Source organism: Podarcis cretensis, assembly GCF_951804945.1.
Source record: "Podarcis cretensis genome assembly, chromosome: 6".
NCBI lineage: Eukaryota > Metazoa > Chordata > Lepidosauria > Squamata > Lacertidae > Podarcis > Podarcis cretensis.
The window spans coordinates 59,367,324-59,393,379 of NC_137175.1; the positions used below are offsets into that span (position 1 = coordinate 59,367,324).

General features: G+C 43.4%; 1 protein-coding gene across 1 annotated transcript; it reads right to left on the minus strand.

The window, feature by feature from the left end:
- Positions 1–333: 333 nt before the first annotated feature.
- Positions 334–25,518, minus strand: MROH7 (maestro heat like repeat family member 7). The gene is made up of 22 exons (XM_079982208.1): positions 25,342–25,518; positions 23,928–24,025; positions 22,660–22,761; positions 22,387–22,475; positions 21,633–21,753; positions 20,359–20,454; positions 19,210–19,314; positions 17,487–17,625; positions 14,547–14,659; positions 13,687–13,839; positions 12,702–12,856; positions 11,197–11,329; positions 10,144–10,307; positions 8,547–8,684; positions 8,319–8,433; positions 7,236–7,376; positions 6,058–6,222; positions 4,510–4,728; positions 3,637–3,759; positions 2,733–2,835; positions 2,030–2,092; positions 334–759 (listed from the first exon to the last, which is right to left on the minus strand). Exons 1-22 carry the CDS (start codon positions 25,481–25,483, stop codon positions 515–517), a joined length of 2,922 nt encoding a protein of 973 aa, XP_079838334.1. The 5' UTR covers positions 25,484–25,518; the 3' UTR covers positions 334–514.
- Between the last annotated feature and the right edge of the window lie 538 nt (positions 25,519–26,056).

Below are 26,056 nucleotides of genomic sequence, written 5' to 3' on the forward strand. Positions count from 1 at the left end.
ACTCCGGGGGAAGGGTGTTTCCGTGCGGTGTTTCCGTGCGCTGCTCTGGTTCGCCAGAAGCGGCTTAGTCATGCTGGCCACATGCTGGCTGTACGCCGGCTCCCTTGACCAATAAAGCGAGATGAGTGCTGCAACCCCAGAGTCGGTCACAAGTGGACCTAATGGTCAGGGGTCCCTTTACCTAAGACGACTAAACAACAACATTGGTATTTAAAAGGAGCTTGCAGGAGTGTTGTATACAAACTAATAAGTGACTAGGGCATGCATGCCTTGATCTTCATAGAAAAGCCTGTTATGATGTAACTATAGCAAGCAAAAATCCAGGAGGCTGGATTCTGTCGGGAATTGATGTTCTTTATTATCCAGGTAGCTGGTAAATCAATTCCTTTTATGGTCCTTTATAATGTTCTTGCTGAGGTTCAGTATAGGAAGAGTGATATTCACAGCCTTTTTGTTGTTGCTGCTGTTAGGAAGAGCTATACACCAAGATCGTTTCTCCTCTTCCAGTCCACTATTAATTTCCATTGGCCGATCTCCAGAGGTTTATAACAGCAAGAAGTCTGGAAGGGGTGTGGCGGATACTATTCAGGGCTCTGGAACTCCTTAGAGCATTTTCAGCAGCAGTGTCGCCGGCCTCCGTCTTGCAGTTGCTTTCAAGCCTCTCCTTCTGACTGGAGAGAACAGAAGAAACGCGCTCATGGGCATGTGCTGCAGCTATGCACACAGAAGCATCTGGGTCGTGCATCAAACCTTCAAGAGCTGAAAATGAAAGGGACACATTAACACATAAGGGGACTCTGATCCAAATAAATGCTAAACCTTTCACATTAAACCTTCAGCTATTTAATGTCCATTGTGGTTGTTGTGGATATCTTTAAAAATAACTCCACAAATTTTATGACTTGGACATATTTAGTGAATTTGCTTATTCATGTCTTTCATTTTAGGATGGATCGAAACAGAGAAAACCCCCCGCTATAAGTAAGCCAGAAATTAGATCGTTATAACAAAAGAAAAAAGAAAAAACCCTCTATGGAAAATCACATTTTAAAATTTCCTGCTCTCTGGCACCATCTGGTGTTGTGTGTTTGTAGCACATTCAAATCACTGTTTCTTTAGTAATATGCCTGAGTCTTGAGTTGCACATTATTATTATGGAGGTTATTATTAGGGACCAATGTAATAGAGAGATTGGATGTAGAGAGAAAAGACACAAGTCCTGAAGGGAAAGAGCCTTACCTACAACTATTAGCTACCGAAACATTAGCCGTTATTTCTCTGCAACTGCGGGGACCAGAGTTTACATTTTAGGAAGGAAAATATGACAGTCCCATAATACTGCAGAGTTTTCGGCAGACTTAATTTCCTGAATTGCAGCATAATTGTGTCCATATAATCATTATGTAAAACCATATCATAGAATCTCCCTTTTACAGCCTCTTTTTCTAAAACTGACACCCTACAAAAAACAAGCCGGTAAACTTACTTATGTCTAATAGAGATTTGAAAAATACTTAAAGGTGTTTATATATTACCCTAAACACACTTTGATTTCTTCCCCTCCCTAAGTATCTAGCAGTTTGTGCAATTCTGAATGCAACTGGGAGAAAAAAGCAAAGCTGATTTTTCTGATTATATTGTGTGATTTTATGTATCCCATATGAAAGGATGTGCTCTACTTTAAGCACCACTTGTTGAATATTAAAGAAAAAATACATTGCTGCCTCAGGGTGGCCTCATAATGTTTTAAGGTGCTTTCAGTATTTTAATAGCAAGAATAATTGATGTGAGTTAATTCATAAATTATCGACCAATGTCTTTGAACTTTGCTTATATTCTGTCTTTTTTGTGTCTATATTATCTTTCACGATTCTGGCATTTTAATAAAAATGAAGGAAGAAAGGGGAAAATATACAATCTATACAAGTGTAACAGTGTCTGCATCTCATTGTCTCTTTGTGTTCACTCTCTTCATTTAGTACCTAAAGACATGACAGCAATAATCTTACAATTTCTCTATTTAACCTACCATGAATGATCATTTCCAAGTCTGTAGTTCCTGCCTTGCTGTCCATATGTTGTACTAGAAAACCTAAAGGCAACACACAAGGATTTAGTTGTCATTTACTTGGGTCAATGCCTGGTAGCAACACGTGTAACTAATTCTACTTGAAAACAAGCCCTTTGTTTCAATGAAATGTCTTAAGAAAGTGGGTTCAAAATTGTTATATGCTCAAGGACAAGGATGCAACTCTGTACTGGTTATCAGGGGAAGGGGGGGCTGGATGTGCGTTCTGAAGCTAGCATTTGCTGAGTAGAAGCTTTCATCCAAACAGATGTCCACAAAGCAGCTTTATCAGCATCCTTTCAGCATAGCAGTGGCAAACCTTGCTCCTGAGATGAATGAGGCTGTGCATTTGAACTGTGACAATGCCTCTTGCTTGTCTGCTTGTCTAGATAAAAGTGTGTGTGTGTTTGTATAGAAATCTCTGGGTTTGATGTTGCAGGAATGTAGCCTACTGTGCAAAGGTTAAGAGTCCTATCCCTTGTTCGATGAACCCACTACTAGAAAGCTGCTTATAAGTGAATTTGGCCCTTGGGTTTAAGTAAGTTCCCTAAACTTGTTTTAGAGAATTTGCATGATTTTAATGAATCCTCTCCACAGTAAAATGAAGATCAAAAGGTCCTGGCAAGAGCTAATGCAAACAGTTGAACTTGTGTTTTTCATTTACCAAGGAACACGATGGAAGCCCTTTTTATCGGAAGAAGCTCACTCTGAGTGTAGTAAAGGTCCTGGTACAAGAATCTCTGGAGATTTGCCTCTTGCTTCTGCACCTGGAAACTCAAGAAATGCATAATTGGCGTCATTAAAAATAAAAATAAAGAGCTGGTGTGAGAGTTAGGAAAGAGCTACATAAATAAACATGCAACCATTATCATCATCATCATATCTGATTTTTTAAAAAGACTGTAGATGGACAAATATCAGCTTGCTGTGAAGAATCAAATGAAGAAAGCTGTGCATAGCCTTTCATAGCGATGAGCAGGAGGAGGGATCTCAGTGCTGCTGCGCAACTCACAGCATGGCTTTTGTTCCTGCAACTGGCTGCACTAACAGAAGAGGAGGAGAGCATCTTTGAAAATCACCTCTTACACAGAAGCAACATTTGGATCGAAAGCCATTATGCGAGCTCCATGGCAGTGTTGAATTCCACCCCAGAATTCCAAAATGTCACAATTAGGGATGTCCCTCAGCTCATAATCTTTCAAAAAGATTATCACCCCACTTTGCCCTTAATCTAATCTAGACATTTATAAAAAACAAATGAATGCAAAAAAATTGTGGCTGTTGGTTTTTTTTGTTTTAATTCCTTCAAGGTTGTTACGCTTGCCACAATCAGGCTTGTGTTCTGCCTCTCTTGCTGTCCTTGTCTCTAGACTCCTTTGTACCAGCAAAGAACTTTTAGTGAAGCACTGGGAAGGGTTTATATTCAGTGGTAGAGCACGTATCTTCCATGCAAAACACCCTGGGGACAACCCTTGGCATCTCAAGACAGGGCTGGGGAAGACTCTGACATCCTGGAGAACGGATGCTGTTTAATGTAAAGCAATAGTCAGAACTTGTAGACAACATACAAGGTACTGGCAGGTTTCATCCAGAACTTCTTCATGCTCAGGCCAAGCTTTCCTGCTGACAACCTGCTTTGGTAGTTTCCATCCCAGGAACTGAAAGGATTCATTTAAGGCATAACTACATTCCTGCAAGATATGGAGATGATATATCGTTTTTTTACACCATTCAGAAAACAAAACGCCCAACTACTGAATAGTCTTTAGGAAGGACACACCTTCTGGTATTTGCTCATCAAGGGACAGGAAATGTGCATGTTGAAGTTTAGTATATTTACACTCAAAGAAGCATGAAAGCACTGTATGGGAAATGCACCCTGAAGACAAAATGTATTGAGGAGTTAGTGATCTGACACAGAGCCCTTACTGCCTGTTTCTTCCCCCTCCCTCGCTCTTGTTAAGTTTTTTGATGGTGTGAGAACAGTCTTAGATGTCCTGAGAACATTGGGAGGAGGTGAAGCCCGCCCCCCACAGCTGCCTCATCAGTTGTGAAGGATAATGATGGGTACCTTCTTTGATGTTGGACATTGTTTTGAGAAAGTGAGGCATTGGGAGGGGGGGGGCTATCTATAAAATTGGACAGTTCAGGAGAGTTTCTCTGAAGCTCATGCACAGACTGATTGGCCGCAGAGCTGTGCAAACTGAGGCTACCTGGGGGAGTCGCTTTGCTGCTTCTTGAGGGTTTCCAAGTGGCAGACTGAAGTGCTTGCTTGGTATGTATATATTGCTTGCTGTTTTAGAATAAAATCTTTAATCTTCTCAATCACTTGTGTAGTTTGTATTGCTTCTGAATCTCATTTTAAAAGAACCACCTTGCCTTTGGCAAGACAAGCACTCAGATGGGAGGCAGAAAAGGCTAGAATAGAGAACTTTTTAAATTATCTGGTTGGTGAGAAGCATGATGGTTCCCCTGAAAACAAAGAAATGTTGGCAGAAGCTTGCCTTGTGGATATCAGGGTCATCCTCTTCGAGATGCAGAAGTAATGGAACCAAGTTTTCTAGTACCTGATGCCTCATTGAATGCTTGTTATTTTTCTTAGCCCGTTTCACCATTTTCCCAAAAAGACATATGGCGGAAGCGCGGACACTTGCTCTTTCCTGTCTCAGAAAGAAAAGAAGGCAGTGAGATTGTTTCAGTAGAGAGTGACATGCAAACTGAGCCTGATTAAAAATTTGTAATCCCATTTCTCCATTATTTTTTTAAATGATAATTTTATTTCATTTATGAATCATTTCCTATGAAGCACCTCAAAGCGATTTCACAATACAACAAAAACATATGCCAAGCTAGTGCCAAATGTATTGCTCTGGTTTCCTTTGGACCACATCAGTGCGGCTGAGAGGTGGGGTCTTTGTCGTCTGGGCAGCCCAGAACCTCCATATACCCTGCCCAGCCTTGCATCCCGGGGAGATCACTTTGGTGCTGCTAATGCAGCAGTTTGACTTCACCCCTGGAGGTGCACTCCATTGTCTCTCGAGACAGACGGATGCCAGCAGCAACAACAAATGTATCTAAAACAATCACATAAAAGTAATCCAAAAGCATTATATATTAAAAACAGTTAAAAACAATCACATATACTGCATATGTATGTAATGTAATACTACTGGGATAAAAAATCTCCACTTAGAAGGCTTGTTGAAAGTGGAAAGTCTCCAACAGATGCTGAAAAGGCCATAAAGATTCCACCTGTCTGAAATGTAATGGGAGTTCAAAAGGTTAGATACCAGCACACTAAAAGCCAGATTCCCCTTCATGTGGAATGAGCCTTCTGATAAGATGGAATCTGCAGTATGTCCTCTCCTGCTGAGTGCAGTGATTGGTTTGGTATGTAAGGGATGAGATTATTTTTCAGATATCCTTGTCCCAAGCTGTATAGGGCTATATGGAACGGTTCATACGAGTGAATAGTAGCTGCTGCATTTTGCCCACCATAGGGGGATTCTGATTTTGGGGTATTGTTAAAGGATGACAAGTTGTCTACCTTATTACTATATTTTTGGCACCACATGAGGATTTTCTGCCTCAGACTTTAACAGCTATTGGGTTATCTCCATTTTTTTACCTTACTGAAGCTATGCAGCATCTATCTCTGGGCAGGGTTATCAGCTGTCAAATTTTTATTTTGCTCCCCTAAGCTCAGTGTCACACCTATGATTCTCCCCTGCTATTTTATTCTTACAGCAAGCTTGTGAGGTTGGTTAGGCCAAGAAAAAGAGCGACAGCCACAAGGACACTGAGTTTCTTTAATGGCACTGCCAGACTAGGGATCTGAACCTGAGAGTCTTTAAGTCCCACACTCCAGGCACTGCACCATATTGGTTCTCATTGTCAACGTGACCTCAAGAGAAAACCACTTCTGTGAGAGGGTAGGCCTGCCTCTTGGCTTGTAACAAAACCCAGCTAGTGTGACACTGCTTTCTTACATCATTGAATAGTTCCTGAAGAGAAAGGCTGATATCGCAAATACAGTCTGCTCCTTCTGGGCCATTAAGAATCTTCTCAATTTCAGCAACTGCCTCTACAAACAGCTGCCCATCCATCCCAGAAAGACCTTTTGTCATGGCAGGCAATACAATCTTTACTTCCTCCTGCACAGAAAGGCATAATTTAAGTTAATAAACAGTCAAACCTCGGTTCTCGAATGGCTCCATTTTTGAACGTTTTGGCTCCCAAATGCCGAAAACATGGAAGTAAATGCTCTGGTCTTTAATGTTTTTTGGAACCTGAACATCTGACGCAGCTTCCTTTTTGAGTTTCCCTATTGAATTGAGGCTTCTGCTTTCAGTTTTCGAATGTTTCAGAAGTTAAATGGTCTTCTGGAACGGATTATGTTCGAAAACTGAAGTTTCATTGTACCAGACCTATGGATAACAAGCTATCTGGATGTTATGTTTAAGCATGAAGCAGTGGACAAGAAACATAATTTTAAGGCAAAGAAAGTGAAATAGCAATGGAGAATTAAGATTTCTTTGTAATATAATGTATGGTACTCACCTTCTCCAAGTGATAAAGTCTATTAAAAATAAAATCTTATACATGCCTGCTCAGAAGTAAGCACATCAATATTTCCAATTCTGGGAAAATTTAATAAGTGCATTCAACTGAAAACACTTAAAAAAATCTTCATGCTAAGCATGCAAAATGCTGAAGAGCAGTCCATGTGCCTGTAGGTGTTTAGGGCACAATTTGCTTATGCCACGTACTGGAGAATTTGTGGCCATAACTGATAGGCTTTGGAGATTACTGCTGTTTTTTGGATGGGATTCAATTCAACATACTGGAAAATTCAGGTTGCTCAATTAAAGTTGATTTTGTGCTCTTGCACAACAAACACACTTCACCCAAAATCAGACTTTTTGTAATAAGGAAAATTATCGGAAAACACGCTGGAAAGTATGGGCTAATGATTGATTGACACAACAACATAGAACCTCCCCACAAACAAATCAGAATGAATGATCAGTACAGTAAATAGTTCATGTTGTCTAACTGCTCCTCAAATTTTGTGCAAATTGAGCTGAATGCAATTAAATCCTCAACAGATATTTCTGAATTTATCAACTAAATCCAGTGAAATCATATGATGGGCCCTGTTGTTTACCTTTCCTATCCAGTATGCAATGTTAACCAGTCCTTTGATACACAATGCCCGGATGACTGGGTTTTCATTAGCCAGTCCTCGCTTCAGACGATACAAAGAATATTGTTTGGGAAGTCTTCTGGCCTCTGACATACAAAGAAGCTAAAAGACAAAGAAGAGGTCCATGAGAATTTGGTTCACAAGCAACTGCCTGCTTCAGATGCCAAAAACGTACTAACTTGTTTCTGGCACTTGGTTATCAATCCTACCCAAAATTTCAAAGAACACAGTGGCGCTTCCAATAGATGCACAATTTGTTTCCAATAGATGCACAATGTTAAGCAGAAATGGCCTGCAGTAGTTGCACCCATCCATTCTTCTGCCTTCCGGGGATTTACCATATATTGTTTATTCTTTGTGCTGCAATCAACCACAGCAGGGGTAGAGAATCTCCAGTATGTGGACCAAATTTGGCCAGCACAGGTCCCAGTTTGTCCCATGAGGCCATTTCCCCTGAGCCATGCCTACTTGCCGCACATCTGATGTCATATGTGATATGACCTGATGCCAAATGTGTAGGGAAAATAAGGACCAACCTAGCATTAGAGATCATGTACTTTCTCAAATATTACTAGTTCTGTTGTTACTTATTTTGCCACAGTTGAACAGCTTCTGCTTTCAGGTAGGTAGCCGTGTTGGTCTGACGCAGTAGAAATATATATATATATATTTTTAAAAAATGGTCCAGTAGCACCTTAGAGACCAACTAAGTTTGTTCTTGGTATCAGCTTTCTGCTTTGAATAAGTAAAACTGTGTTGTTTTAATAGACCAAATATTATTTATCAAATTTATTCTGCCAGCATCCTACACAAAATGCAACAGGATGAAGCGGCTCTTCAGGTGCACTGCTACAAATATATTCTGTTTGATCCAACTCCACTTACACCACCAGTAACAACTATCTGAGAACATAACCACAGAGTCACAGGTGGGCATTATCACTATGTTTGTACAACCATCCTTGGAATCAAGGCCAACAAGCCACTCTGCATTCCCAGAAAGGCCTCTATGGTTCCACAGTGCAGAAGTTGCATCTTCCTTACTTCGCTGAAGAAAGCCAATCCTGTGATCTGGTGCTCTTCATCACCTCGCTCCAGGAAGGGAACTAGGAGGTACAAGATCCTCAAAAGGTCATAATTGGAGGTCTGAAGCATGATTCTGGTTAGGAAAGACAATGCAGATGCACACCGTTATGGCCAGTGCTTAACTCTACACTTGGGAATTTTTGTAAATGTTTGGGGTGCTCTAACCAAATGTTTACCACCGCACACCTTGCAATAAGGCCTACTCCCCGATGGTGATCTTCACAGCTGGTGAGGAGCTCCCAGCCCCGCTCCTTCTCAATAAGAGTAAACTCACAATAGCACCTCACAGCTAGGAGAAGAGTCTTCAGTGCTGCTACAATATAGCTGAATTTAAAAATAAAATATGAGACACATCAAGAAGCAGGTGTAGCACAGTGGCGACTTCCCAGTTGGGAAGTCCCCAGTTCAAATGTTACCTCTGCCACAAACCCAATCACTAGGTGGCCTTAGGTAAGGCTAGACTCAACCCTCCATCTGCAATATGGGGATAATATTACTGTATTTTTTGCTCTATAAGACTCACTTTTTCCCCTCCTAAAAAGTAAGGGGAAATGTGTGTGTGTCTTATGGAGCGAATGCAGGCTGCGCAGCTATCCCAGAAGCCAGAACAGCAAGAGGGATCGCTGCTTTCGCTGCGCAGCGATCCCTCTTGCTGTTCTGGCTTCTTGGATTCAGAATATTTTTTTCTTGTTTTCCTGCTCCAAAAACAGTCTTGTGGTCTGGTGTGTCTTATAGAGCAAAAAAATACGGTAGTCTGCTTTACAGGGCCAGTGTAGGGGTATCAATGAAAGCACTAGAGCACTTTGGAGAAATTCTATACAGTTGTACCTTCGTTCTCGAACGCCTTGTGACTTGAACATTTTGGCTCCCGAACGCCGCAAACCTGGAAGTGAGTGTTCCGGTTTGTGAACGCTTTTTGGAAGCCAAATGTCCAACACGGCTTCTGTGGCTTCCGCCTGAGTGCAGGAAGCTCCTGCAATCAATCAGAAGCCGCGCCTTGGTTTTTGAATGTTTTCAGAAGTCAAACAGACTTCCGGAACTGATTCCGTTCGAGAACCAAGGTATGACGGTATACAATTTAAACACTAGCTGAAGCTTCTGAATCAGACTCAGGAGCAGCCCCGTATATAGCATACACTGCAGTAATCAAGCCTTGAGGTTACAAATGCGTGGACTACAGTGGTCAGGTTGTCCCTATCCAGGAATGGCTGCCTAGTCGTACTCCTGAACTGCTTCTGCAGGACATACATTTTGAAAAGACACCACTCCCTCCACATCTAATCCAGGAGACTTGGTGGCCTGCAGGCCTTTTAAACCAGCCCATTACCCTCTCTTCAGCATCTCTGCTTGCCTGGCAACCTTTCCTCTGCCCACTTCCTGCAAAAAAGCCATCTTTGGGAACTGCCACTTTTACCATCACAGTCATTGGAGAATGCTGGCTCCTCTGATGTGTGTGATGCTGTGTCCACCCACCAGTGCCCCATCAAGGGCATTGCCAGAAATTAAAATGGTGGCCTCCAAAACCACCTGCTTTTTTCAAAGGCAAGGGCTGGGACTCAGGGCAAGGCAAAAGTGGTGGGCCCCTTTTGTGGGGATGGGTTCTTGCAGCTGCCTGAGGATGCCTATGCCAGGGCTAGATTACGCTCACTGATGATCTGCTCTGTGTGGGTGAGATTTACTCAAGAGAACATAGCGTATGGAAGCATGCTGTTACAAAGGAGCACGTTCACATGTTCTCGGGAGTGTGTTTGGCCCCTACCATAACAATTTCTCTCATATTTACCCCACAGGCTCAAATTCCTCCTGAGAATCTGAGTTCTTTATTACGCTGTGCCTGATGCTATAGTGCACCTGAACAAGCAGCGCCATCAGCAGCCGGGGGTAGATGTAGAGGGCCACTTCCGAACTTTTGGGCATAGATAATAGCTTCGAGAAAGCGCTGGCAGCCTGAGGGAGAGGGAGAGGGAGAGGGAGAAGGGAGAGGGAGAGAGAGACTGTGGTAAGATATTTTCTCTGCAGAGCTCATTTATGTTTCTGAGGGTTGTTACTCCTGAACCACTTATCCTTCCTGGACTGATTTTAAATGTAAACACCTCTTCCGGAGTCAGGTCAACGGTCTATGCAACCTCTGTATAATTAGGTATATATTATTACGTATAATAACTGCAATTGATTTGAAAACCTAGTTAACAAGGATGTGATTTTGGCAAGAATGGGCACTGCCTGAAAGAAACGCAACCCTAAGCCTATTTATTCACAAGTAGCAGTCACTGGATTCAACACTTTTGCAGTAACATCACTCAGTTCCTTTACAATCTCCATGCATGGAGACTGCTCCCTGTTGGACACTGCACGGCACATTTGTTTAATGACTGCTAGCAGGTCACATGGCCAACAGTTACATGAGTTTACATTTGCTAGGAAGCAGCAGTGAATGTACATGCTAGAAAATACCTGGGCATGCAATCATTATGTGATGCGACATGTATAGGCTGCATGCTACTTCCTACAAGGGATTTTGTCACATCCAAAGCAGGTCCTGTGCCAAAGGAGTTTTGGAAGAAGTAATGGAACTTGCTTTAGGAACAGAAGAAGCTGCCTTCTGCTGAGTGGACCATTGATCCATCTAGCTCAGTATAGCATACACTGACTGGCAGCAGCTCTCCAGGCCTTCAGACAGGGTTCTCTCCCAACCCAACCTGAAGATGCTGTGGATTGAACTTGGAACCTTTTGTAGGCAAGGCGGATGATCTACCACTGAGCTATGCCCCTCCTTCCTTCTTTCTAGGCAGCTCATTTGCAAAAACCACCCAGACAAGTTGGTACAATTCCTTACAGCCAGAGGTGTGATATAGTTTCCCGTGACCTTTGGGCTCAGCTGCAGCTTTTTCAGCAGTACATTCACAAGGAGAGTTAGGTCATCATTCGAACATGTTTTGGTCAACACATGCCACATCTCAGAAGCATACCTGCAAGTTCAGGGGAGGGAAACAGAAACATTTCAGGTTGTATACCCACAACCATGTCAGTTGCCCCCCCAACTGTTCTGAGTGCATAAATCAGAGATGGGGAAGCTGTAGTCCTCCAGATGTTGATGGGACTTCAGCTCCCATCTGCCCCCATCCAGCGTAGCCAATGGACAGGGATGCTGGGACCTGCAGTCCAGCAACATTTGGAGGATCATGTTGGGGTTCAGAACTTACTGGGTTAATTGTGTTCTGAGTTGTGCCTCCCATTCTGACGTTTGAAAGGAGGGAGGAGCTCTACTTGTTGTTCTCTCTGTGTCTCTGAGAGAGGACGCCATGAATGCTAGCAGTCCAGGAGAATTTGGGAAATGCTGAGCTGTAAATATTTGCTGCAATAAAGAACTGTTGAATTTGGACAAACACAGTGCTTGATGTGTTTGGATCTGAAGCAGACTGCGACAGTTTTGATCCGCTGTGTTTTTACTCTGCAAGGCGAAACCGGAGAGGAAGAAGGTCTGAGAGCAGCTTGGCTGGGAAGCGTGCCGGACCGCATTATGCTGGGGCTAATTGGGCCATAAAGTAATTAGCCAGCCAGTGCCAATTAAGATCTTATCACAGTTTCGTCACAGATCACAGCTCCCCCATCCCTGGCATAAATGAAGACTTCAAAGAGTCCACAGAGAGCAACAATGGCTGCAGTGGTGGGATCAAAAGTATACCATGGAAACCAATCCACCATGAATGATACGTTATGCTTAAGTGACTGAGGTGCAATACCGTTATTCAGACCAATAGAAATTATTGATTGGTCCTCAAAGGGAAACATTCACAGAGATGTGGCATGCGAGGGGAAAGTCCCAATCTGCACTTTGTAAAATGGCAAGGAGGAGGTGTTCTGCAGACTTGGGGGCGAAACTAGATGTGACCCCTGAGGCGTGTGAATGCATCTCTGTTGCTTTACTTCCCCCTCTGCCCTCAAATAACAGCCATGCCTCTCTCCTTAGCATCAGAAATCCCTTGTTCTGTTTCCCCTCAATCCAGAGCCCTCCTACATTCCCATAACCAGACCAGGCTTCTGCTCCAACCCTCCTAAATCCACAAGCTTTTTGCTTTTTCCATATGGGAACTGGTTGTGAAGGATGACCGCGGGAGGCCATTCCGGTTCCCACTCTCTCTTTGCGGGAAAAGGTGACACTCATAAGAATCTTCCCTGCTGGCTTTAGGTATTTTCTGATTTGTATTTCCTGGAGCACTGAGGCCTGATTGCAGGTGTGAGAGAATGGGAACCCGTGTTCCCATGTTCCCCACCCCCACCCCAAGGTGTCCAGGGACTGAAGGCTGACCCAGCAGGACTAAGCATCATTGAACTATGTACCTGTCGATTGGTAAAGGGCACTGGAGAAGGGCACTGCATACTTCTGCCATGTAGGTATGAGCCAGCTGGGCCAGGACCCCCATCATTATTTGCCTGTCCTGGTACTGGTAAATGGAACCAAGCTGCTGGTAGATCTTATCCACAATTTCCGGCACCTTGAAAGAAACAAGCATGCTTCAGTTAAATGCCCTGCTAGAGGGAAGCAGCGCTGGGGCAGGGACCACACCACAAGGTACAAACCAGAGCCCTCAAAGAGCGGAAAGCAAACATTTACTTAATGTTATCCAAAGCATCCTGGGAACTGTAGCTTTGTCGGGGTAAACTGCAGTTCCCAGGAATATTTGAGGGAAGCCATGTGCTTTAAATGTGTGGTATGGATGCGACCCCCTGTTTTCATGGCCAAGCAACAAATCATTAAAATATTTATTATTTAAGATCATTTAAGGTATTTAAGATATTTATTATTGCTGTACTTTCACTGCTAGGGAGGGGGAGAAGTGCCTGTGGGATTTTCCATCTCAAGTGCCAAAATAATGCAACTGGACTTAGGCTGGGGAGACTATTTGCTCAGTCAGCAAAACATCTGAGGCTGGTCCTAGAGGTGAGAAGGCGCAACGATCCCCTGCTCTGGTCATTTAGGTTCTCCTGAAGATGGGTAGAAGTTGGATGGCCACCTGTCATGGATGCTTCAGCTGAGATTCCTGCATTGCGGGGTGTTGGACTTGATGACCCTCAGGGTCCCTTCCCACTCTGCAATTCTATGGTACAGGGAGCACACGTCAGCTGATCAATAATTAGGCACTGACACAGAAAAACATCCTGTGAGCACTGACAGAGCCTTGCCAAGACCATTAATGGTCCTTCACCACAGATAAACTGTAAATGGGTTTTATGGTTTATCTCAGGGTATAAAATGGTAATGGTGCCTCTCCAGAAGCCGCCTCTGTCACTGCTGGGGTCTCTGCAGGCTCCAAACATCTCCTACCTGCCCATGTAACCTGTGCATGTATCGCTGCAGGATTACAGATGTGATATCACGTGATGCCACAGTGGTGCTCCTATTGGCTTCCTTTAGGCAGTCTATAGCGGTCAACAAAAGCTCTGTGATCTGTAGTGCTGTGAGGTAGGGCAGAAATTCCTAAGAGAGGAGACACAGAGCAGCACTTTGTGGTAGGGGATGCAGCTGAGAGGACAACAGCAAGGCAAACTCAACTGGCAGGGCTTCCTTGTTCTAAGAGACCTTTGCAGGAAGGAATTAAAGGTTCTGTGGAGGAGCCCGTTCCTCTGCCACGTCACGTGGAAGTTAAATTCAACCAGCTACTCTGGAATTTGCTCCCAAGTAAAGGTGTACAGATTCAAAACCTGATGTTCTCAGCTTTTCATCTTACGGACGAAACCAGACCAGTTCTTCTAGCTCAGTACTGTCTTCCCTGGCTGGTAGTAAGTCTTCTGGGTTCCAGGCAAAGGACGTTCACAGCCCGGCCTGGAAATCCCATGGACTGAACCTGAGACCTTTCTTACCCAATGCACGTGCTCTCCCACTGATCTTACAGCTCTTCCACAAGTTTAAATCAGAAAACTGAAAATGGGGGAGATCCCATGCATGCAAGCTCAGAAGTGCCACACAGTTCAATGGGTCTTTCCCCTCTCAAGGAAGTGCATGTAGAATTGCAGCACTGCTGACCTATGATCTGAAAGTGGAAATTTTTGCCTCAAAACTCACTACAAAGATGTAGTAATAATTATGGTTCCACCCCTACCTTACACCCTATCAGACTAAGTTACCATGGCCTCTGCAGTTTGCATATCCTCTGAGCTGCATCATATCCAGCACTGAACAATTACCTGAATAATATGGGTGATATTTTGATGAGACGTAGTAGGGTCATAGGAACCCAGAATCTCTTCATACAGTTGGATCTCTTCTGCTTCCAGGGAGTCACTTTTGTTTTCGAAGCCTAATGAGAAAAAGAGTGACTTTAAAGTTTCTCCAAGCGGAGAGTTTGCTCTCAGGCTGCTGTGTGGGTGTCTGGAATTCGGAAAAAAGGGAGAGAAGGAGCCAGAATGGCTGGCTAATGACACCTAATGGCCAGTGGCCAAACTGTTCCAGCCACATCTTTCATTAGGGAAACTGCAGGAAAATGGCACAGAATGGCCAACAAACACTTTGGGACTCACCCACAGCTAAGGTGGGTCTTGGGTTCAGTGTATGACAGGAACAACAGACGTGTGTTTTGGAACAGGAAAGGAAGGCAGAAAGACACAAGCTGCTCCCAGGAAGCCACTATTTTGCAGGTTGTTTATTTAGATGATAGGCATACTGCTCATTGTACAAGCCACAGCACAGTTAAGTAACTAGAACAAAATAAGCTGTTTGCCTCCTCCAATGCTCCACTTGAATGTTTGCAAATAAAGCAAATATTACAGAAATGGCATATATCTCTCATCGTCTCTTCTCCAAAAGGAAGACAAACCCTGGATAGCATTGCCCCTGGAACCTGGAGATGTGGGGATGCATAACAATAACCTGGGTTGCCCTGCCCCATTCCAAAATCCTCATTAATTCTCAAATTAGCTCTGGAAACTGCAGAGCGGTTATCCTGCTGCAACTGAGATGTGACCATCCATGATTTGGCACTGAGCTATAGATAAAGAATATCTTCTCCACCAGGGACCTCTCTCAAAGTCCCACTTTGTAGCTAGGTTAGGCAGGATCTTCTCCAGCTTCTGCACAGTGAGGACTACAGGGGTTGTCAGCACAAAATGCAACGCACTATGGCAGAGACAAAAGGAGCATCAAGGGCAAACAGACCAATGTCTGCAGAACAGCTAACTAAATAAAAGCACTCTTTGCTGTTGAACAAAATGGGCATGTCTCTCCAGATTTTTGGAATCCCCTAACAATGATGCCATGCATCAAATTAATAGTCTCTGCTGTGGATCTTTCCAGAATAAAAAGGTAAAGGTAAAGGTACCCCTGCCCGTACGGGCCAGTCTTGACAGACTCTGGGGTTGTGCGCCCATCTCACTTAAGAGGCCAGGGGCCAGCGCTGTCCGGAGACACTTCCGGGTCACGTGGCCAGCGTGACATCGCTGCTCTGGCAAGCCAGAGCCGCACACGGAAACGCCGTTTACCTTCCCGCTGGTAAGCGGTCCCTATTTATCTACTTGCACCCGGAGGTGCTTTCGAACTGCTAGGTTGGCAGGCGCTGGGACCGAGCAGCGGGAGCGCACCCCGCCGCGGGGATTCGAACCGCCAACCTTTCGATCGGCAAGCCCTAGGCGCTGAGGCTTTAACCCACAGCGCCACCTGCGTCCCTCCTTTCCAGAATACTTCTTTGCAAATGAAATAAGAGAAAGTTGTTTTGAAAACTTTAAGTTGGTTTTAAGTTGGTGTGCGATTATTCAGCTGCAGAGCTGAAGGAAAGCACACACTGGTTTCTGATACCATTGAGAGGCTGCACCTCCTGCATCACAACAAGAACATTGTGGCAATGGGAAGACCAATCTGGCTCCACTCATTGGCTAGTGAAGGTTCCTTCTCCCTCCCCCTCTCCCTCCCCTCCCTGTTTTTTTTTTAAACCTTTACATAACTTTCTTCCTTTACTTATTTCCTTGATCTCCTCACACCTCCCTTTTTTGTATTCTAGTTCAAATTGTTATTTCAGCAAATCCTTCCAACCTTGTTTTTATCTTAATAATTCGATTTAATATATTGAAATTTTACGTTCTCTCCTTCATCAATTCATTTTTACTTAATCCTTTATATCATTTCCACCAAAACCACATAATTTTCTTTTCCCAACATCTTTCTAACAATCCTTAATTTTACAATATTTTTGAAGATATACTTTAAATTTTTTCCAATCTTCTTCCACCGACTCTTCTCCTTGGTCCCGGATTCTGCCAGTCTTCTCCCCTCCCTGTTTCATGTCTGTTAGATTGCAAACTTGTGGTCAGAGACTAGCTTGTCTTTTGATATATGTGAGGTGCTTAGAAAATAGACACCTTATAATAACAGTAGTCCTGCAGTTATTTGTCTGCATGTGTGTGCAGGTGTTTTGTCTTTTGTTAATGTGGGGGCCTGGAGTTTCTAAGCACCCCTGTTTTTTCTTCTGTGAAATGGGTATTATGTGGTGCCAACAACAGTTGATTCTTCTTCTTTATTAAATTGATTAAATGCCTTCTCTCACTGTAGGCAACTCAAGGCGTCTTGACAAGAAATATATATTTCCAAATGTGCCCTTGGGCCAAAAAAGAAGAAGAGAGAAAATCGGGGATTCCTGATATAATGCAATACTGCCTTTTCAGTACTGGCCCCAACGTGATGGAACGCTCTGTCACAAGAGACTAGGGCCCTGCGGGACTTGACATCGTTCCGCAAGGCCTGCAAGACAGAGCTGTTCCACTTGGCCTTTGGTTTGGACTCAGTCTGACCTTTATGTTTCCTTCTCCTTATGGTCTTGATTTATCGGCTACTTTTAAATGAGGCTGCATTTTAATTGCATTTTAACCTGTATTTTAAATTGGTCCCCCCCCCCAATATGTTTTTACTATTATTTTATTGTGTGTTAGCCACCCTGAGCCTGGCTCTGGCCTGGGAGGGCAGGGTATAAATAAAATTAATTTATTATTATTATTATTATTATTATCCAGATATAATAAAATACAGGACATAAGAAGAGTCAAGGGCAACAAGTCAATGGCTGCCAAATAAAGTACAGTCTACTACTTCTATATAGATGCACAGTTTGGATACTGGAGTTTTCACAGCTCCTATCTTACCCTTTTGGCGCAGCATAAGGGAGTACAGGAAATACATGCCTTCCATAGCCTGTTCACCAATTTCCTCTTGGGGGTCATTGAGACGCAGACACAGCTGACCAATCAGATGCCCAAGCTTAGGACATCCATCAGGTGACACCTGAATGGAGAAATTGAGAGTGCTGTCTTTTGACACAGAGGGGAAGAGAAGGAATCTTTGTGGTTCTTGAATGAAAAAAAGTTCCCCTGTTTGGATGAACTGATGTTTGGAATTATATTGTCTTTTTCTGATGAGCCTTGTACCCTGTTCAGGCTAGTCTCCTCACACAAGGAGAGGGAGACAGGGCCATGCTAGCTGCCTCTACTGGCTCCACCATGCCTCCAACAGCCAGCTCTGCCACCCCTCCACACATAGGAAGGCAAACAACTGCAGCAGGAAGTCTGCTGCACTCTTAATGAGAACAAGCCTTGCATGATCAGGGGGTTCTGAGTCATGAGGGAAGCCTCCACAGAGACAATAGGCTTTGTGCTGTAGACACTGCAGAGTGCCAGTGTGTTGCTGTGGTTAGAGTGCTGGACTAAGAACTGGGAGACCTGGGTTCTAGTCCCCACTCGACCACAAAGCTTGGTCTTGTTTCTGAGCCTAACCTACCTCACAGGACAAAATGGAGGGGGGGGAGAGAAACTATGTACACCAACTGAAGTTCCTTACAGAAAAGGTGGGATATAAATGTAATAATAATTTTATTTATCTGATTCCATTTATGAATCAATTCACATAAATATATCCAAGCAGCTTCGCAGTAAAAACCACAAACACTTAAAAACAATAGATAAAAGCAGTTTTAAAACCATTTCAAATCCGATTCAGATAGAACTGGGGTACAGACCTCCACTTAAAAGGCTTGTTAAAGAAGAAAGGTCTTCCACAGGTCCCTGTGTGATATCTAGTGGAAGGGAGTTCCAGGGGCTGGGTGCCACCAAACTCAGGGCCCAATTCCTATATCATGTGGAATGGACTTCCTGGTGAGAAGGCATGTGCAGAAGGCTCTCTCCCTGTATATATAGAGGGCGAAATGATCTTTTAGATCATCTGGTCCCATGTTGTACAGCTGTCTATGGTCTTACTTTTGCCCTTCCATGTTGCATAGGGGTGGCAAGGCGGGGCAATGGGGATGTGACGGAAGTGCTGGCTAGCTCTCTCACAGTGATCCTAATTGTGTGGGGCAGAATACCTTCACAGGGTTTAGATTCATACCCATTATCAGTTTGTAGCAGCAATACTGTGAAAAGGCTATGGCTCATGGCTGTAGCATGGTTTTTGCAGGATATAAGGGATTCAAGCTATAATAGGCCAGTTTTGTCTCTAATAGACCATTTGGATATTAGAAAATGTCTTGTTCATTTGCTTCTGGCCATCCCAGACTCTAGTCACCAATTCCCCACCCCCTTTTTCAGTAGAAGAATAGTGATGCAGAAATAAAGCACCAGATTCCAGTGAGTACCAGTCCCTAAACTTGCTAGCACAGTCAAGAGAAGAGACATAGGGTTGCTCTTTTGTTTGGTGTGTGCATCCCTTGAACCCATCCTAGGCCCCTCTAACCTTTTCACAGAGCACAAGAGGAATGCAATATTCACACTACAGAGCCATTCACATCTATCTACCTCCATTTTCTGTCTTAAACATTTGCAGGTCTCACAAGACCCATTGCCCAGTCGCCTCAAGCCAGAGGGCAGAACTCACATGAAACGTGGGGCAGGTGGCTGCAAATTTTAACAGAGATACATAGGTGTTCGCTGCTCTTGCCCGCTCATGTGCTTGTCCTGATATCATCCAGGGCATCAAATGCTGTAAGGGTAGTGGGAGCAAACTGTTAGCAACTGTATAAGAAGAGAAAGTGCATACTATTGTAATTCTTCAAAGTCATGCTTTTGTCTTTCAGAAAGGAACCCAGGAAGCTGCCTTATTCCAAGTCCAGCCATCATTTCATTAAGCTCGCTATTGGCTACGCTAGGGTTTCCCAAACTTGTGTCGCCAGCTGTTTTTGGACTACAACTCCCATCATCCATAGGTAGCAAGACTAGTGGTCAGGGATGATGGGAACTGTAGTCCAAAACAGCTGGAGACCCAAGTTTGGGAAAACCTGGGTGGGGAACTTCAGGCATAGACCCTTCAAGTTGTCTCTCAAAGCTGTCAAAACCTCACAGAGAGGAAGTAAGCTAGGTTACTTCCTCCCTCATTTCCCCTCCCACCCTGACACTTTTCCTGGTTTCCAAAGATTAAAGAACATGGGGGAAAGGGCACTTCCTGTGTTACTTCCCAATGTCAAGGAAATCCAAATTCCACTTTGGGTGCTTTCCTTTCGGTCTTTAAAGTTCTGAATAATGTCATGCTAAGTACTGTCAACAATCTTATAGCTTGCTGTCTGGCCTCTTATTCCTGTTGTTGTAACTCTCCCTGACCAAACTGAAAGGAGCTATTCTGAGTGGACACCTTTGAAAATTAATTTTAACACCCCGTAAGAAAAACAAAAAACCCTACAAGTAGATTTCGGTGAATGAGGCACTTCTCTGCTCCCTGAGCAGCAAATGCCATATCAACCAAAGATCTGTCTGAGAGAGCGTGGTGTAGCAATTGCACTGTTTGACTATAACAGACACAAACTAGTTCAAATCTCTACTCAGCCATGAACCTTATTGGGTGATCTTGGGCCAGTGAGTATCTCTCATTCCACAATGACTCACATGGTTGTTGTGAGGATTGTATTGGCACGAGGAGAACCATATACACCAAGAAAGAAAAGAAAAGAAAGACTACTTCATGAACTTAGCTATAGGGCATATTCTCATCACTTGTGATTCTTTGAGCCACAAATAGATAACAGGAGCTTACTTCTAAGAGTGTGGCCAGTTCATCTATGTTTGGTCTTTCTGCCAATAAGCTTTTCAGCATTGATTCTATAGCCTCTAAGGTCTGCTTGTACAATGCCTGAGAAGGAAAAAAAAAAGTTGCATAATATATTACTATAACATTGCAGGTCCCGCTGCCTTGAGCAACACCTTCGGGAAAGGAAAAGGCTAAAGAGTAATCTCTACACAAATCTGGAGTAGAGTCCCTAAGATGGTTGGATGGCACCTTGTACGCCTGTTTCCAGCAGCTCCTGCAGCCAAGCTGGTGCCAAACGTATTGCTCTGCTTTCCTTTGGACCACTACAAAAGCAACACGGGAGGCAGCAGATACAAGTTACCAGTCTCTGGGGTCACAGCTGTGTTTCTCCAGCAGTTTGACTTCACCGCTGGAGGTGCACTCCATTGTCTCTTGAGACAGCTGGATGCCAACAGTGTCCATGAACTGACATAACTAATAAAGCTGTGATTCAAAAGTGAGTGTAGCTCTCCCCCATAAGCCCTCTTACAAAGCATAGGGGTTGCCTAACAGTGAACAACATGCTCAGTGTATTTCATCCTACTTTTGCCCAAGGATGGATTAAGATGGTTGGGGGCCCTGGTGCAGTTCCCAAAAGAAGGTCCCCTTCTTCCTAAAAAAAGGAATGCATGAAGTAAGGTACCACTGAAAAGTTTTGTGATATCTTAAAGATTAACATGTTTATAATGGCATTAGCTTTCTTGAACTACACGCAAAAACCCTCTTTCACACTCTCAGCAAACTGCAGGCAATTTTTTTTTTCTTTTTTGTGAACCTTGATAAACAGAAACTCATTGTTTTTGCTCACTTCCTGCCCAGCTTCACCTAGCTCACATGGTCATCGTGAACATATAGGAGGTACAAAATGGCTTTGAAAGGGAACTTAGGGCTTGTTATCATCAACATCAAATTTGGGTTCCTTTAACCAGACTGATGTATCTTTGTTCCACATAGGGTCATGTTTTTGCCGCCCCCTTCCCCAAATCAGTACAGTTCTTTCTCTTTTCTTTTTAAACCGTATAGATTCAAATAGCAAGATGTTCTTATTTGGGAACATACTGTACCCTCTCCATAAGCAGTAAATTGGTCGTGAGAAATCTTATGTCCCCCCAGACTGGACGCAAAATCTCACCAGCCCCAGCTAGAATAGCCAAAGGCAAGGAATGATAGGAGCTACAACCTAGCAAGAGACATCTGGAGGGACACAGTTCCCCCCCACCTGCAACAAAGTGAGAAAATACCTGTACGTCAACTTCTTCTTTGCTCTGACTTTGTAAAGTGTCAACCGAGGGCAAGGCAAAGACACTGGCAATGCAAGTGCTGAGCAGCTTCTCTTTAGGCCATTGAGAAGGCTCCACTTGGCTGAGGAATGGCGGTCGGGGGAGAAGAAACAGAGCATTCAATGTACGTTAAGATTCTTCCTTACAGAAATGGAGCTTAACACAGAAAAAGTTCAGAGTACCGAGGAAAGAAAATAAACCATGTCTGAGCTGTGTAGTGCCTACTGGAATGGGCAGGCTACAAAGGGGTAGCCACTGACCAGAATCTGGTGTGAGTATGCCTGCCTTGAGCCCATGGCTCTGACTGGAATTCAGAACTACTAGGGTCAAGATCAGAGGACTCCATGCTCACCAATGTAGGTCATGTGATTCGTCAGTAGCGCAATAAAGCAAGACAATCCCTTCCATACCAACAGAGCTGAGACAGGTTTGGCTTTTTTGTGTAGTTTGTTTCAAATAATTCCACAGATACAGATGATGATGATGATAATAATAACAACAACAACAACAACAACAACAACAACAACAACAACAACAATAATAATAATAATAATAATAATAATATTCTTTATACCCCACCCATCTGGCTGGGTTACCCCAGCCTGAGTTAGTCTCTTCCTGATGGCATTATTCAACTCTATTCTTAGCACTTTTCTTCTGAGCTTTGCTTCACCATTTTGGTCAGGGAGGATGTTGGGTTGTAGATCCGACATACCTTAGGTCCTGAATGAGAAGCATGCCCTGACAGCGCAAAGCTGTGGAGCGCGAGTCGATGCTGTCCAGAGGCAGGTCTAAAATCTGTGCCTGTAAAAGAGCAGCAGCAAATTCTGTGAGGAAAAACTCTTCACGTGTTTGCTCTGTTCACCAAAGTTGCTGCTACAGCTGCACTAATGTGTGATTCCGCCCCCCCTGCACTGGTCAAACACTTACACCAATTGTACAAGCTATTAACTACACAAATAAAGGATGTGCATTGCATCTGACTCACCATTGTTTGCTCCACCAGCTGCAATTTCTGATTCCCATGCTGATAGTTTTGATTACCGTTCCCACTCATTTTTGAATCGAATTCCTGTGAACCCATATGAGACTAGCAAGGAAAGGGTGTAAGATTTTAATAGCACTTTCACATATGACCGTATTTGTTCAGAACCAGTTTCCAGTTGCATCATAACATGTGAAAGGAGGGCAACAGAATGCTGACTGGCATTAGTCATTCTGCTGATTGTCTGGTATTCTTTGCTTTAACACAGAAAACACGCATTGAACATCAAGCCAGTAAGGTAAAGGACCCCTGGATGGTTAAGTCCAGTCAAAGGTGACTATGGGGTTGTGGCACTCATCTCGCTTTCAGGCCGAGAGAGCTGGCATTTGTCAACAGACAGTTTTCCGGGTCGTGTGGTCAACATGACTAAACCACTTCTGGCGCTACGGAACACCATGACAGAAGCCAGAGAGCACGTTTACCTTCACGCTGCAGTGGTACCTATTTATCTACTTGCACTGGCATACTTTTGAACTGCTAGGTTGGCAGGAGCTGGGACAGAGCAACGGGAGCTCCCTCCCTTATGGGGATTCAAACCACCAACCTTCCGATCAGCAAGCCCAAGAGGCTCAGTGGTTTAGACCACAGTGCCACCCGTGTCCCCATCCAGCCAGTACTGGGATACAGGAAGGGAGCAATACCTTTTTCGTGGAAAGCTGCTTACTAATACTTAGAACATAATAATTGGAAATCAGTACCATCTCTGCTTCCTCTATTTCCTTCACTCACAATCAGTTCACTTTCCCTTAGTCTTCCCTGAACAATGTGCAAGAAAGTAATCCCTATGATTATACAAGGGCCAGGTCATCTGAATGGGAAAAGGAAGACTAAGTTCTAAGAGCTCATGTCACCATAGTAAAAAAAAAAAAAAAAAGAGGAATATTTTTATTTTGCAAGACTTTGAAGTCAGCAAATTATCTATGAGCTAACATGGAAGGCGAGTCCGTGACTGGGATGGGCCCATGAGAAGAGGGACCCTCATTATACTGGTATAGTCTGATCTCCTCCGTTAGCACCTTACCCCAAATTGAAATTATCTATTATTCAATAAAGCTTTATGCCTTCCAAAGTTGAGCTCTTGCACTGAAATAAGTTCTGAAGCTATCTAATATTAAGGTTCAGGTATATGCAGAATATTGCAGATGTGTTGAGAGGAAAGTGCAGGGAAGGGCAATGTTAGAGTTAGCAGAGTATTAGGAACAGGTTCCTACCATTTTATCACGGTCATCAGAGGCTAGCGGTGTTTCCTTTCCCTTTCCTTTTGCGTCATACAGCATCATTCCATAGGCATTGCTGGAGGTTACTGAAGCTGTTACAAATAAAAAGTAAACGGAACTGTGGTTGCAGTTGGAACGAAAATGTCTCCTGGTACTGTTACTCTAACACAGGGGTGGATAACCTTTGGCCTCCCAGATGTTGCTGCCATCATCCTTGGTTATTGGCCCTGCTTGCTAGAGCTGGGAGTTGTAGTTCAGCAACATCTTGAGCGCCAAAGGGTTCCCACCCCTGCTGTTGGGGTGTGTGATAATAAGCCGAGGTTTACTAAGACTTGTGCAAAAATCTCCTTCCTTCAAACACAGCTCTTTTGTTCACTTCTAATCTTGAGCCATTTATTTAAGACTTTTTCTTTGTAACTCAATAGTAGGTTATCAGGAAGTTAAAACATAGTTTCATGGTGCAAATTAAGACTTCCAGCTGAGGAAGGGTTCTATGCAAGTAGAAATCCTCCAACTGCAGTCTTCATCTAACTTCATCTAACCATAGCAAGAACTATGGGGTTTTGGTATCTATCTATCATCTACTTACCAACATTATTTCCATTCCACTTAATATATAAAAAATATCCCACTCACAGTTCTTTCTCCAGTCTCTGCCCCTTCTTCGGCAGTTGCTTTAGTAGACTGGTAAAAATCTAACTATCAAATTGCCAGTCTAATTTTGGTACAACGGCAAAATCAGAGTCGAAAAGGACAGATAATATTTCTTGATTTCACACAGGCCCTGTCTGGTTTAAAGCTGTTTGGTCAAGTACTTAGGAAGTTACCTTATAGTGAATCTGGCTATTGGTTCATCTAGCTCAGTACTTGATTACAATTTTTCACACAAGTGCCTGGTGGGCATCAGTGAGGAGCCTGCTGTTTCAATATTGTGTAAGTTCTGCCTGGTGGTTTAAAGTAGTAACAGATGCATCGTTGCACCTGTGTTTTATTTTACCACATTACTTTAAAACTTGTTATCTCACTTTGGAATTGGCAGTGGCAATAAAAAGTGGGTAAGAAATTATTTAAATTAACTAAACAGAACTGGGTGATATCCAATGTGAGTAAACATCAGAGTAGATTCCATGGACTTGATTTCAGTGGGTCTACTCTGAGTGTCACTTAGCTGGGTATCATCCACTGACTTGCAGTGGCTTCCCAAGGTCTTTTGGATGTTACAGTTCCCTAAAGATAACCATTTAGAAGCATTAACCTAGGCAACTAAGGTTCAAGCTTGTGCATTGTCAGACGCACATTGGGGAATGAGCTAAAAGATTCGACTTTTAGTATTTATGCCTTATATATTGTACTTAGTTCTTCACTCTACATATTTACTCTCCAAACCTTAGAGGTTATTTGTCTTCACCTTCAGAAATTGTATCTGGCAGGCAGTTTTCCAACAATAGGGGATTCCTGGATAATTCTCTCTTTGTTGTCACGGGGCACTGTTGAATTGTTTGGACTTCAGCTGACTCTTCATTCTCAGTTTTTTTTATTTCTTTTTCCATCTTTGGGATCACAGAGAGTTTATGTTTGTTTGCTTGTTTATTTGTTTGTTAAGTACCAGAAGAGCAACTGATTCTTCACCAGCTAGAAAAAGACTGATGGTATTGTCCTTCCTTCCTTCATTCACAAAGATCTATAGAAAGATCCATTTTGAAAATCTTGACCCATAGCTTGACTTCTCCAGACTTTGGCGTTCTAGTCTTGAAGACCGATGTTCACAACATGAGCAGTGTTCCTGTATGAGAGTCAGGAATTTAGAATATCAGTGATGCCTCACTGGTGAACTTCAAATATTTTGCCTTGCAGATTTTCAGCTGGCTTTGGTCCTCCTGCTGTTGCATTGCTGTGAGATGGCTTAAGCCATGCTTTAGTTTAGTGTCACCTGAAACTGGGCTCATCGTTTCTCTTGCTCCAGACAAAGTACATGCCACAAATAAAGTTTGTCTCCAGTTTATAGCTCAAGGTTTTTCTGGAGGAAACAACTCATGAGCCCAAACTCAGGCAACATGCTAAGCCAAAGCATGGCTTACTCACAGCAGGACTTGTGGATGAACAAAGTGGCCTCAATCTGGCAG

Excerpts from the sequence above, each read along its gene's own strand:
- MROH7 (XM_079982208.1), bottom strand. The coding sequence starts at position 25,483 with ATGGAAAAAGAAATAAAAAAAACTGAGAATGAAGAGTCAGCTGAAGTC. Across the intron at positions 14,660-17,486 it reads CCTTATGCTGCGCCAAAAGG|GCTTCGAAAACAAAAGTGAC; the intron begins GTAAGATAGGAG and ends TTTTCTCATTAG. Across the intron at positions 3,760-4,509 it reads TGCTTCTCACCAACCAGATA|GAATGTAGTTATGCCTTAAA; the intron begins ATTTAAAAAGTT and ends CATATCTTGCAG.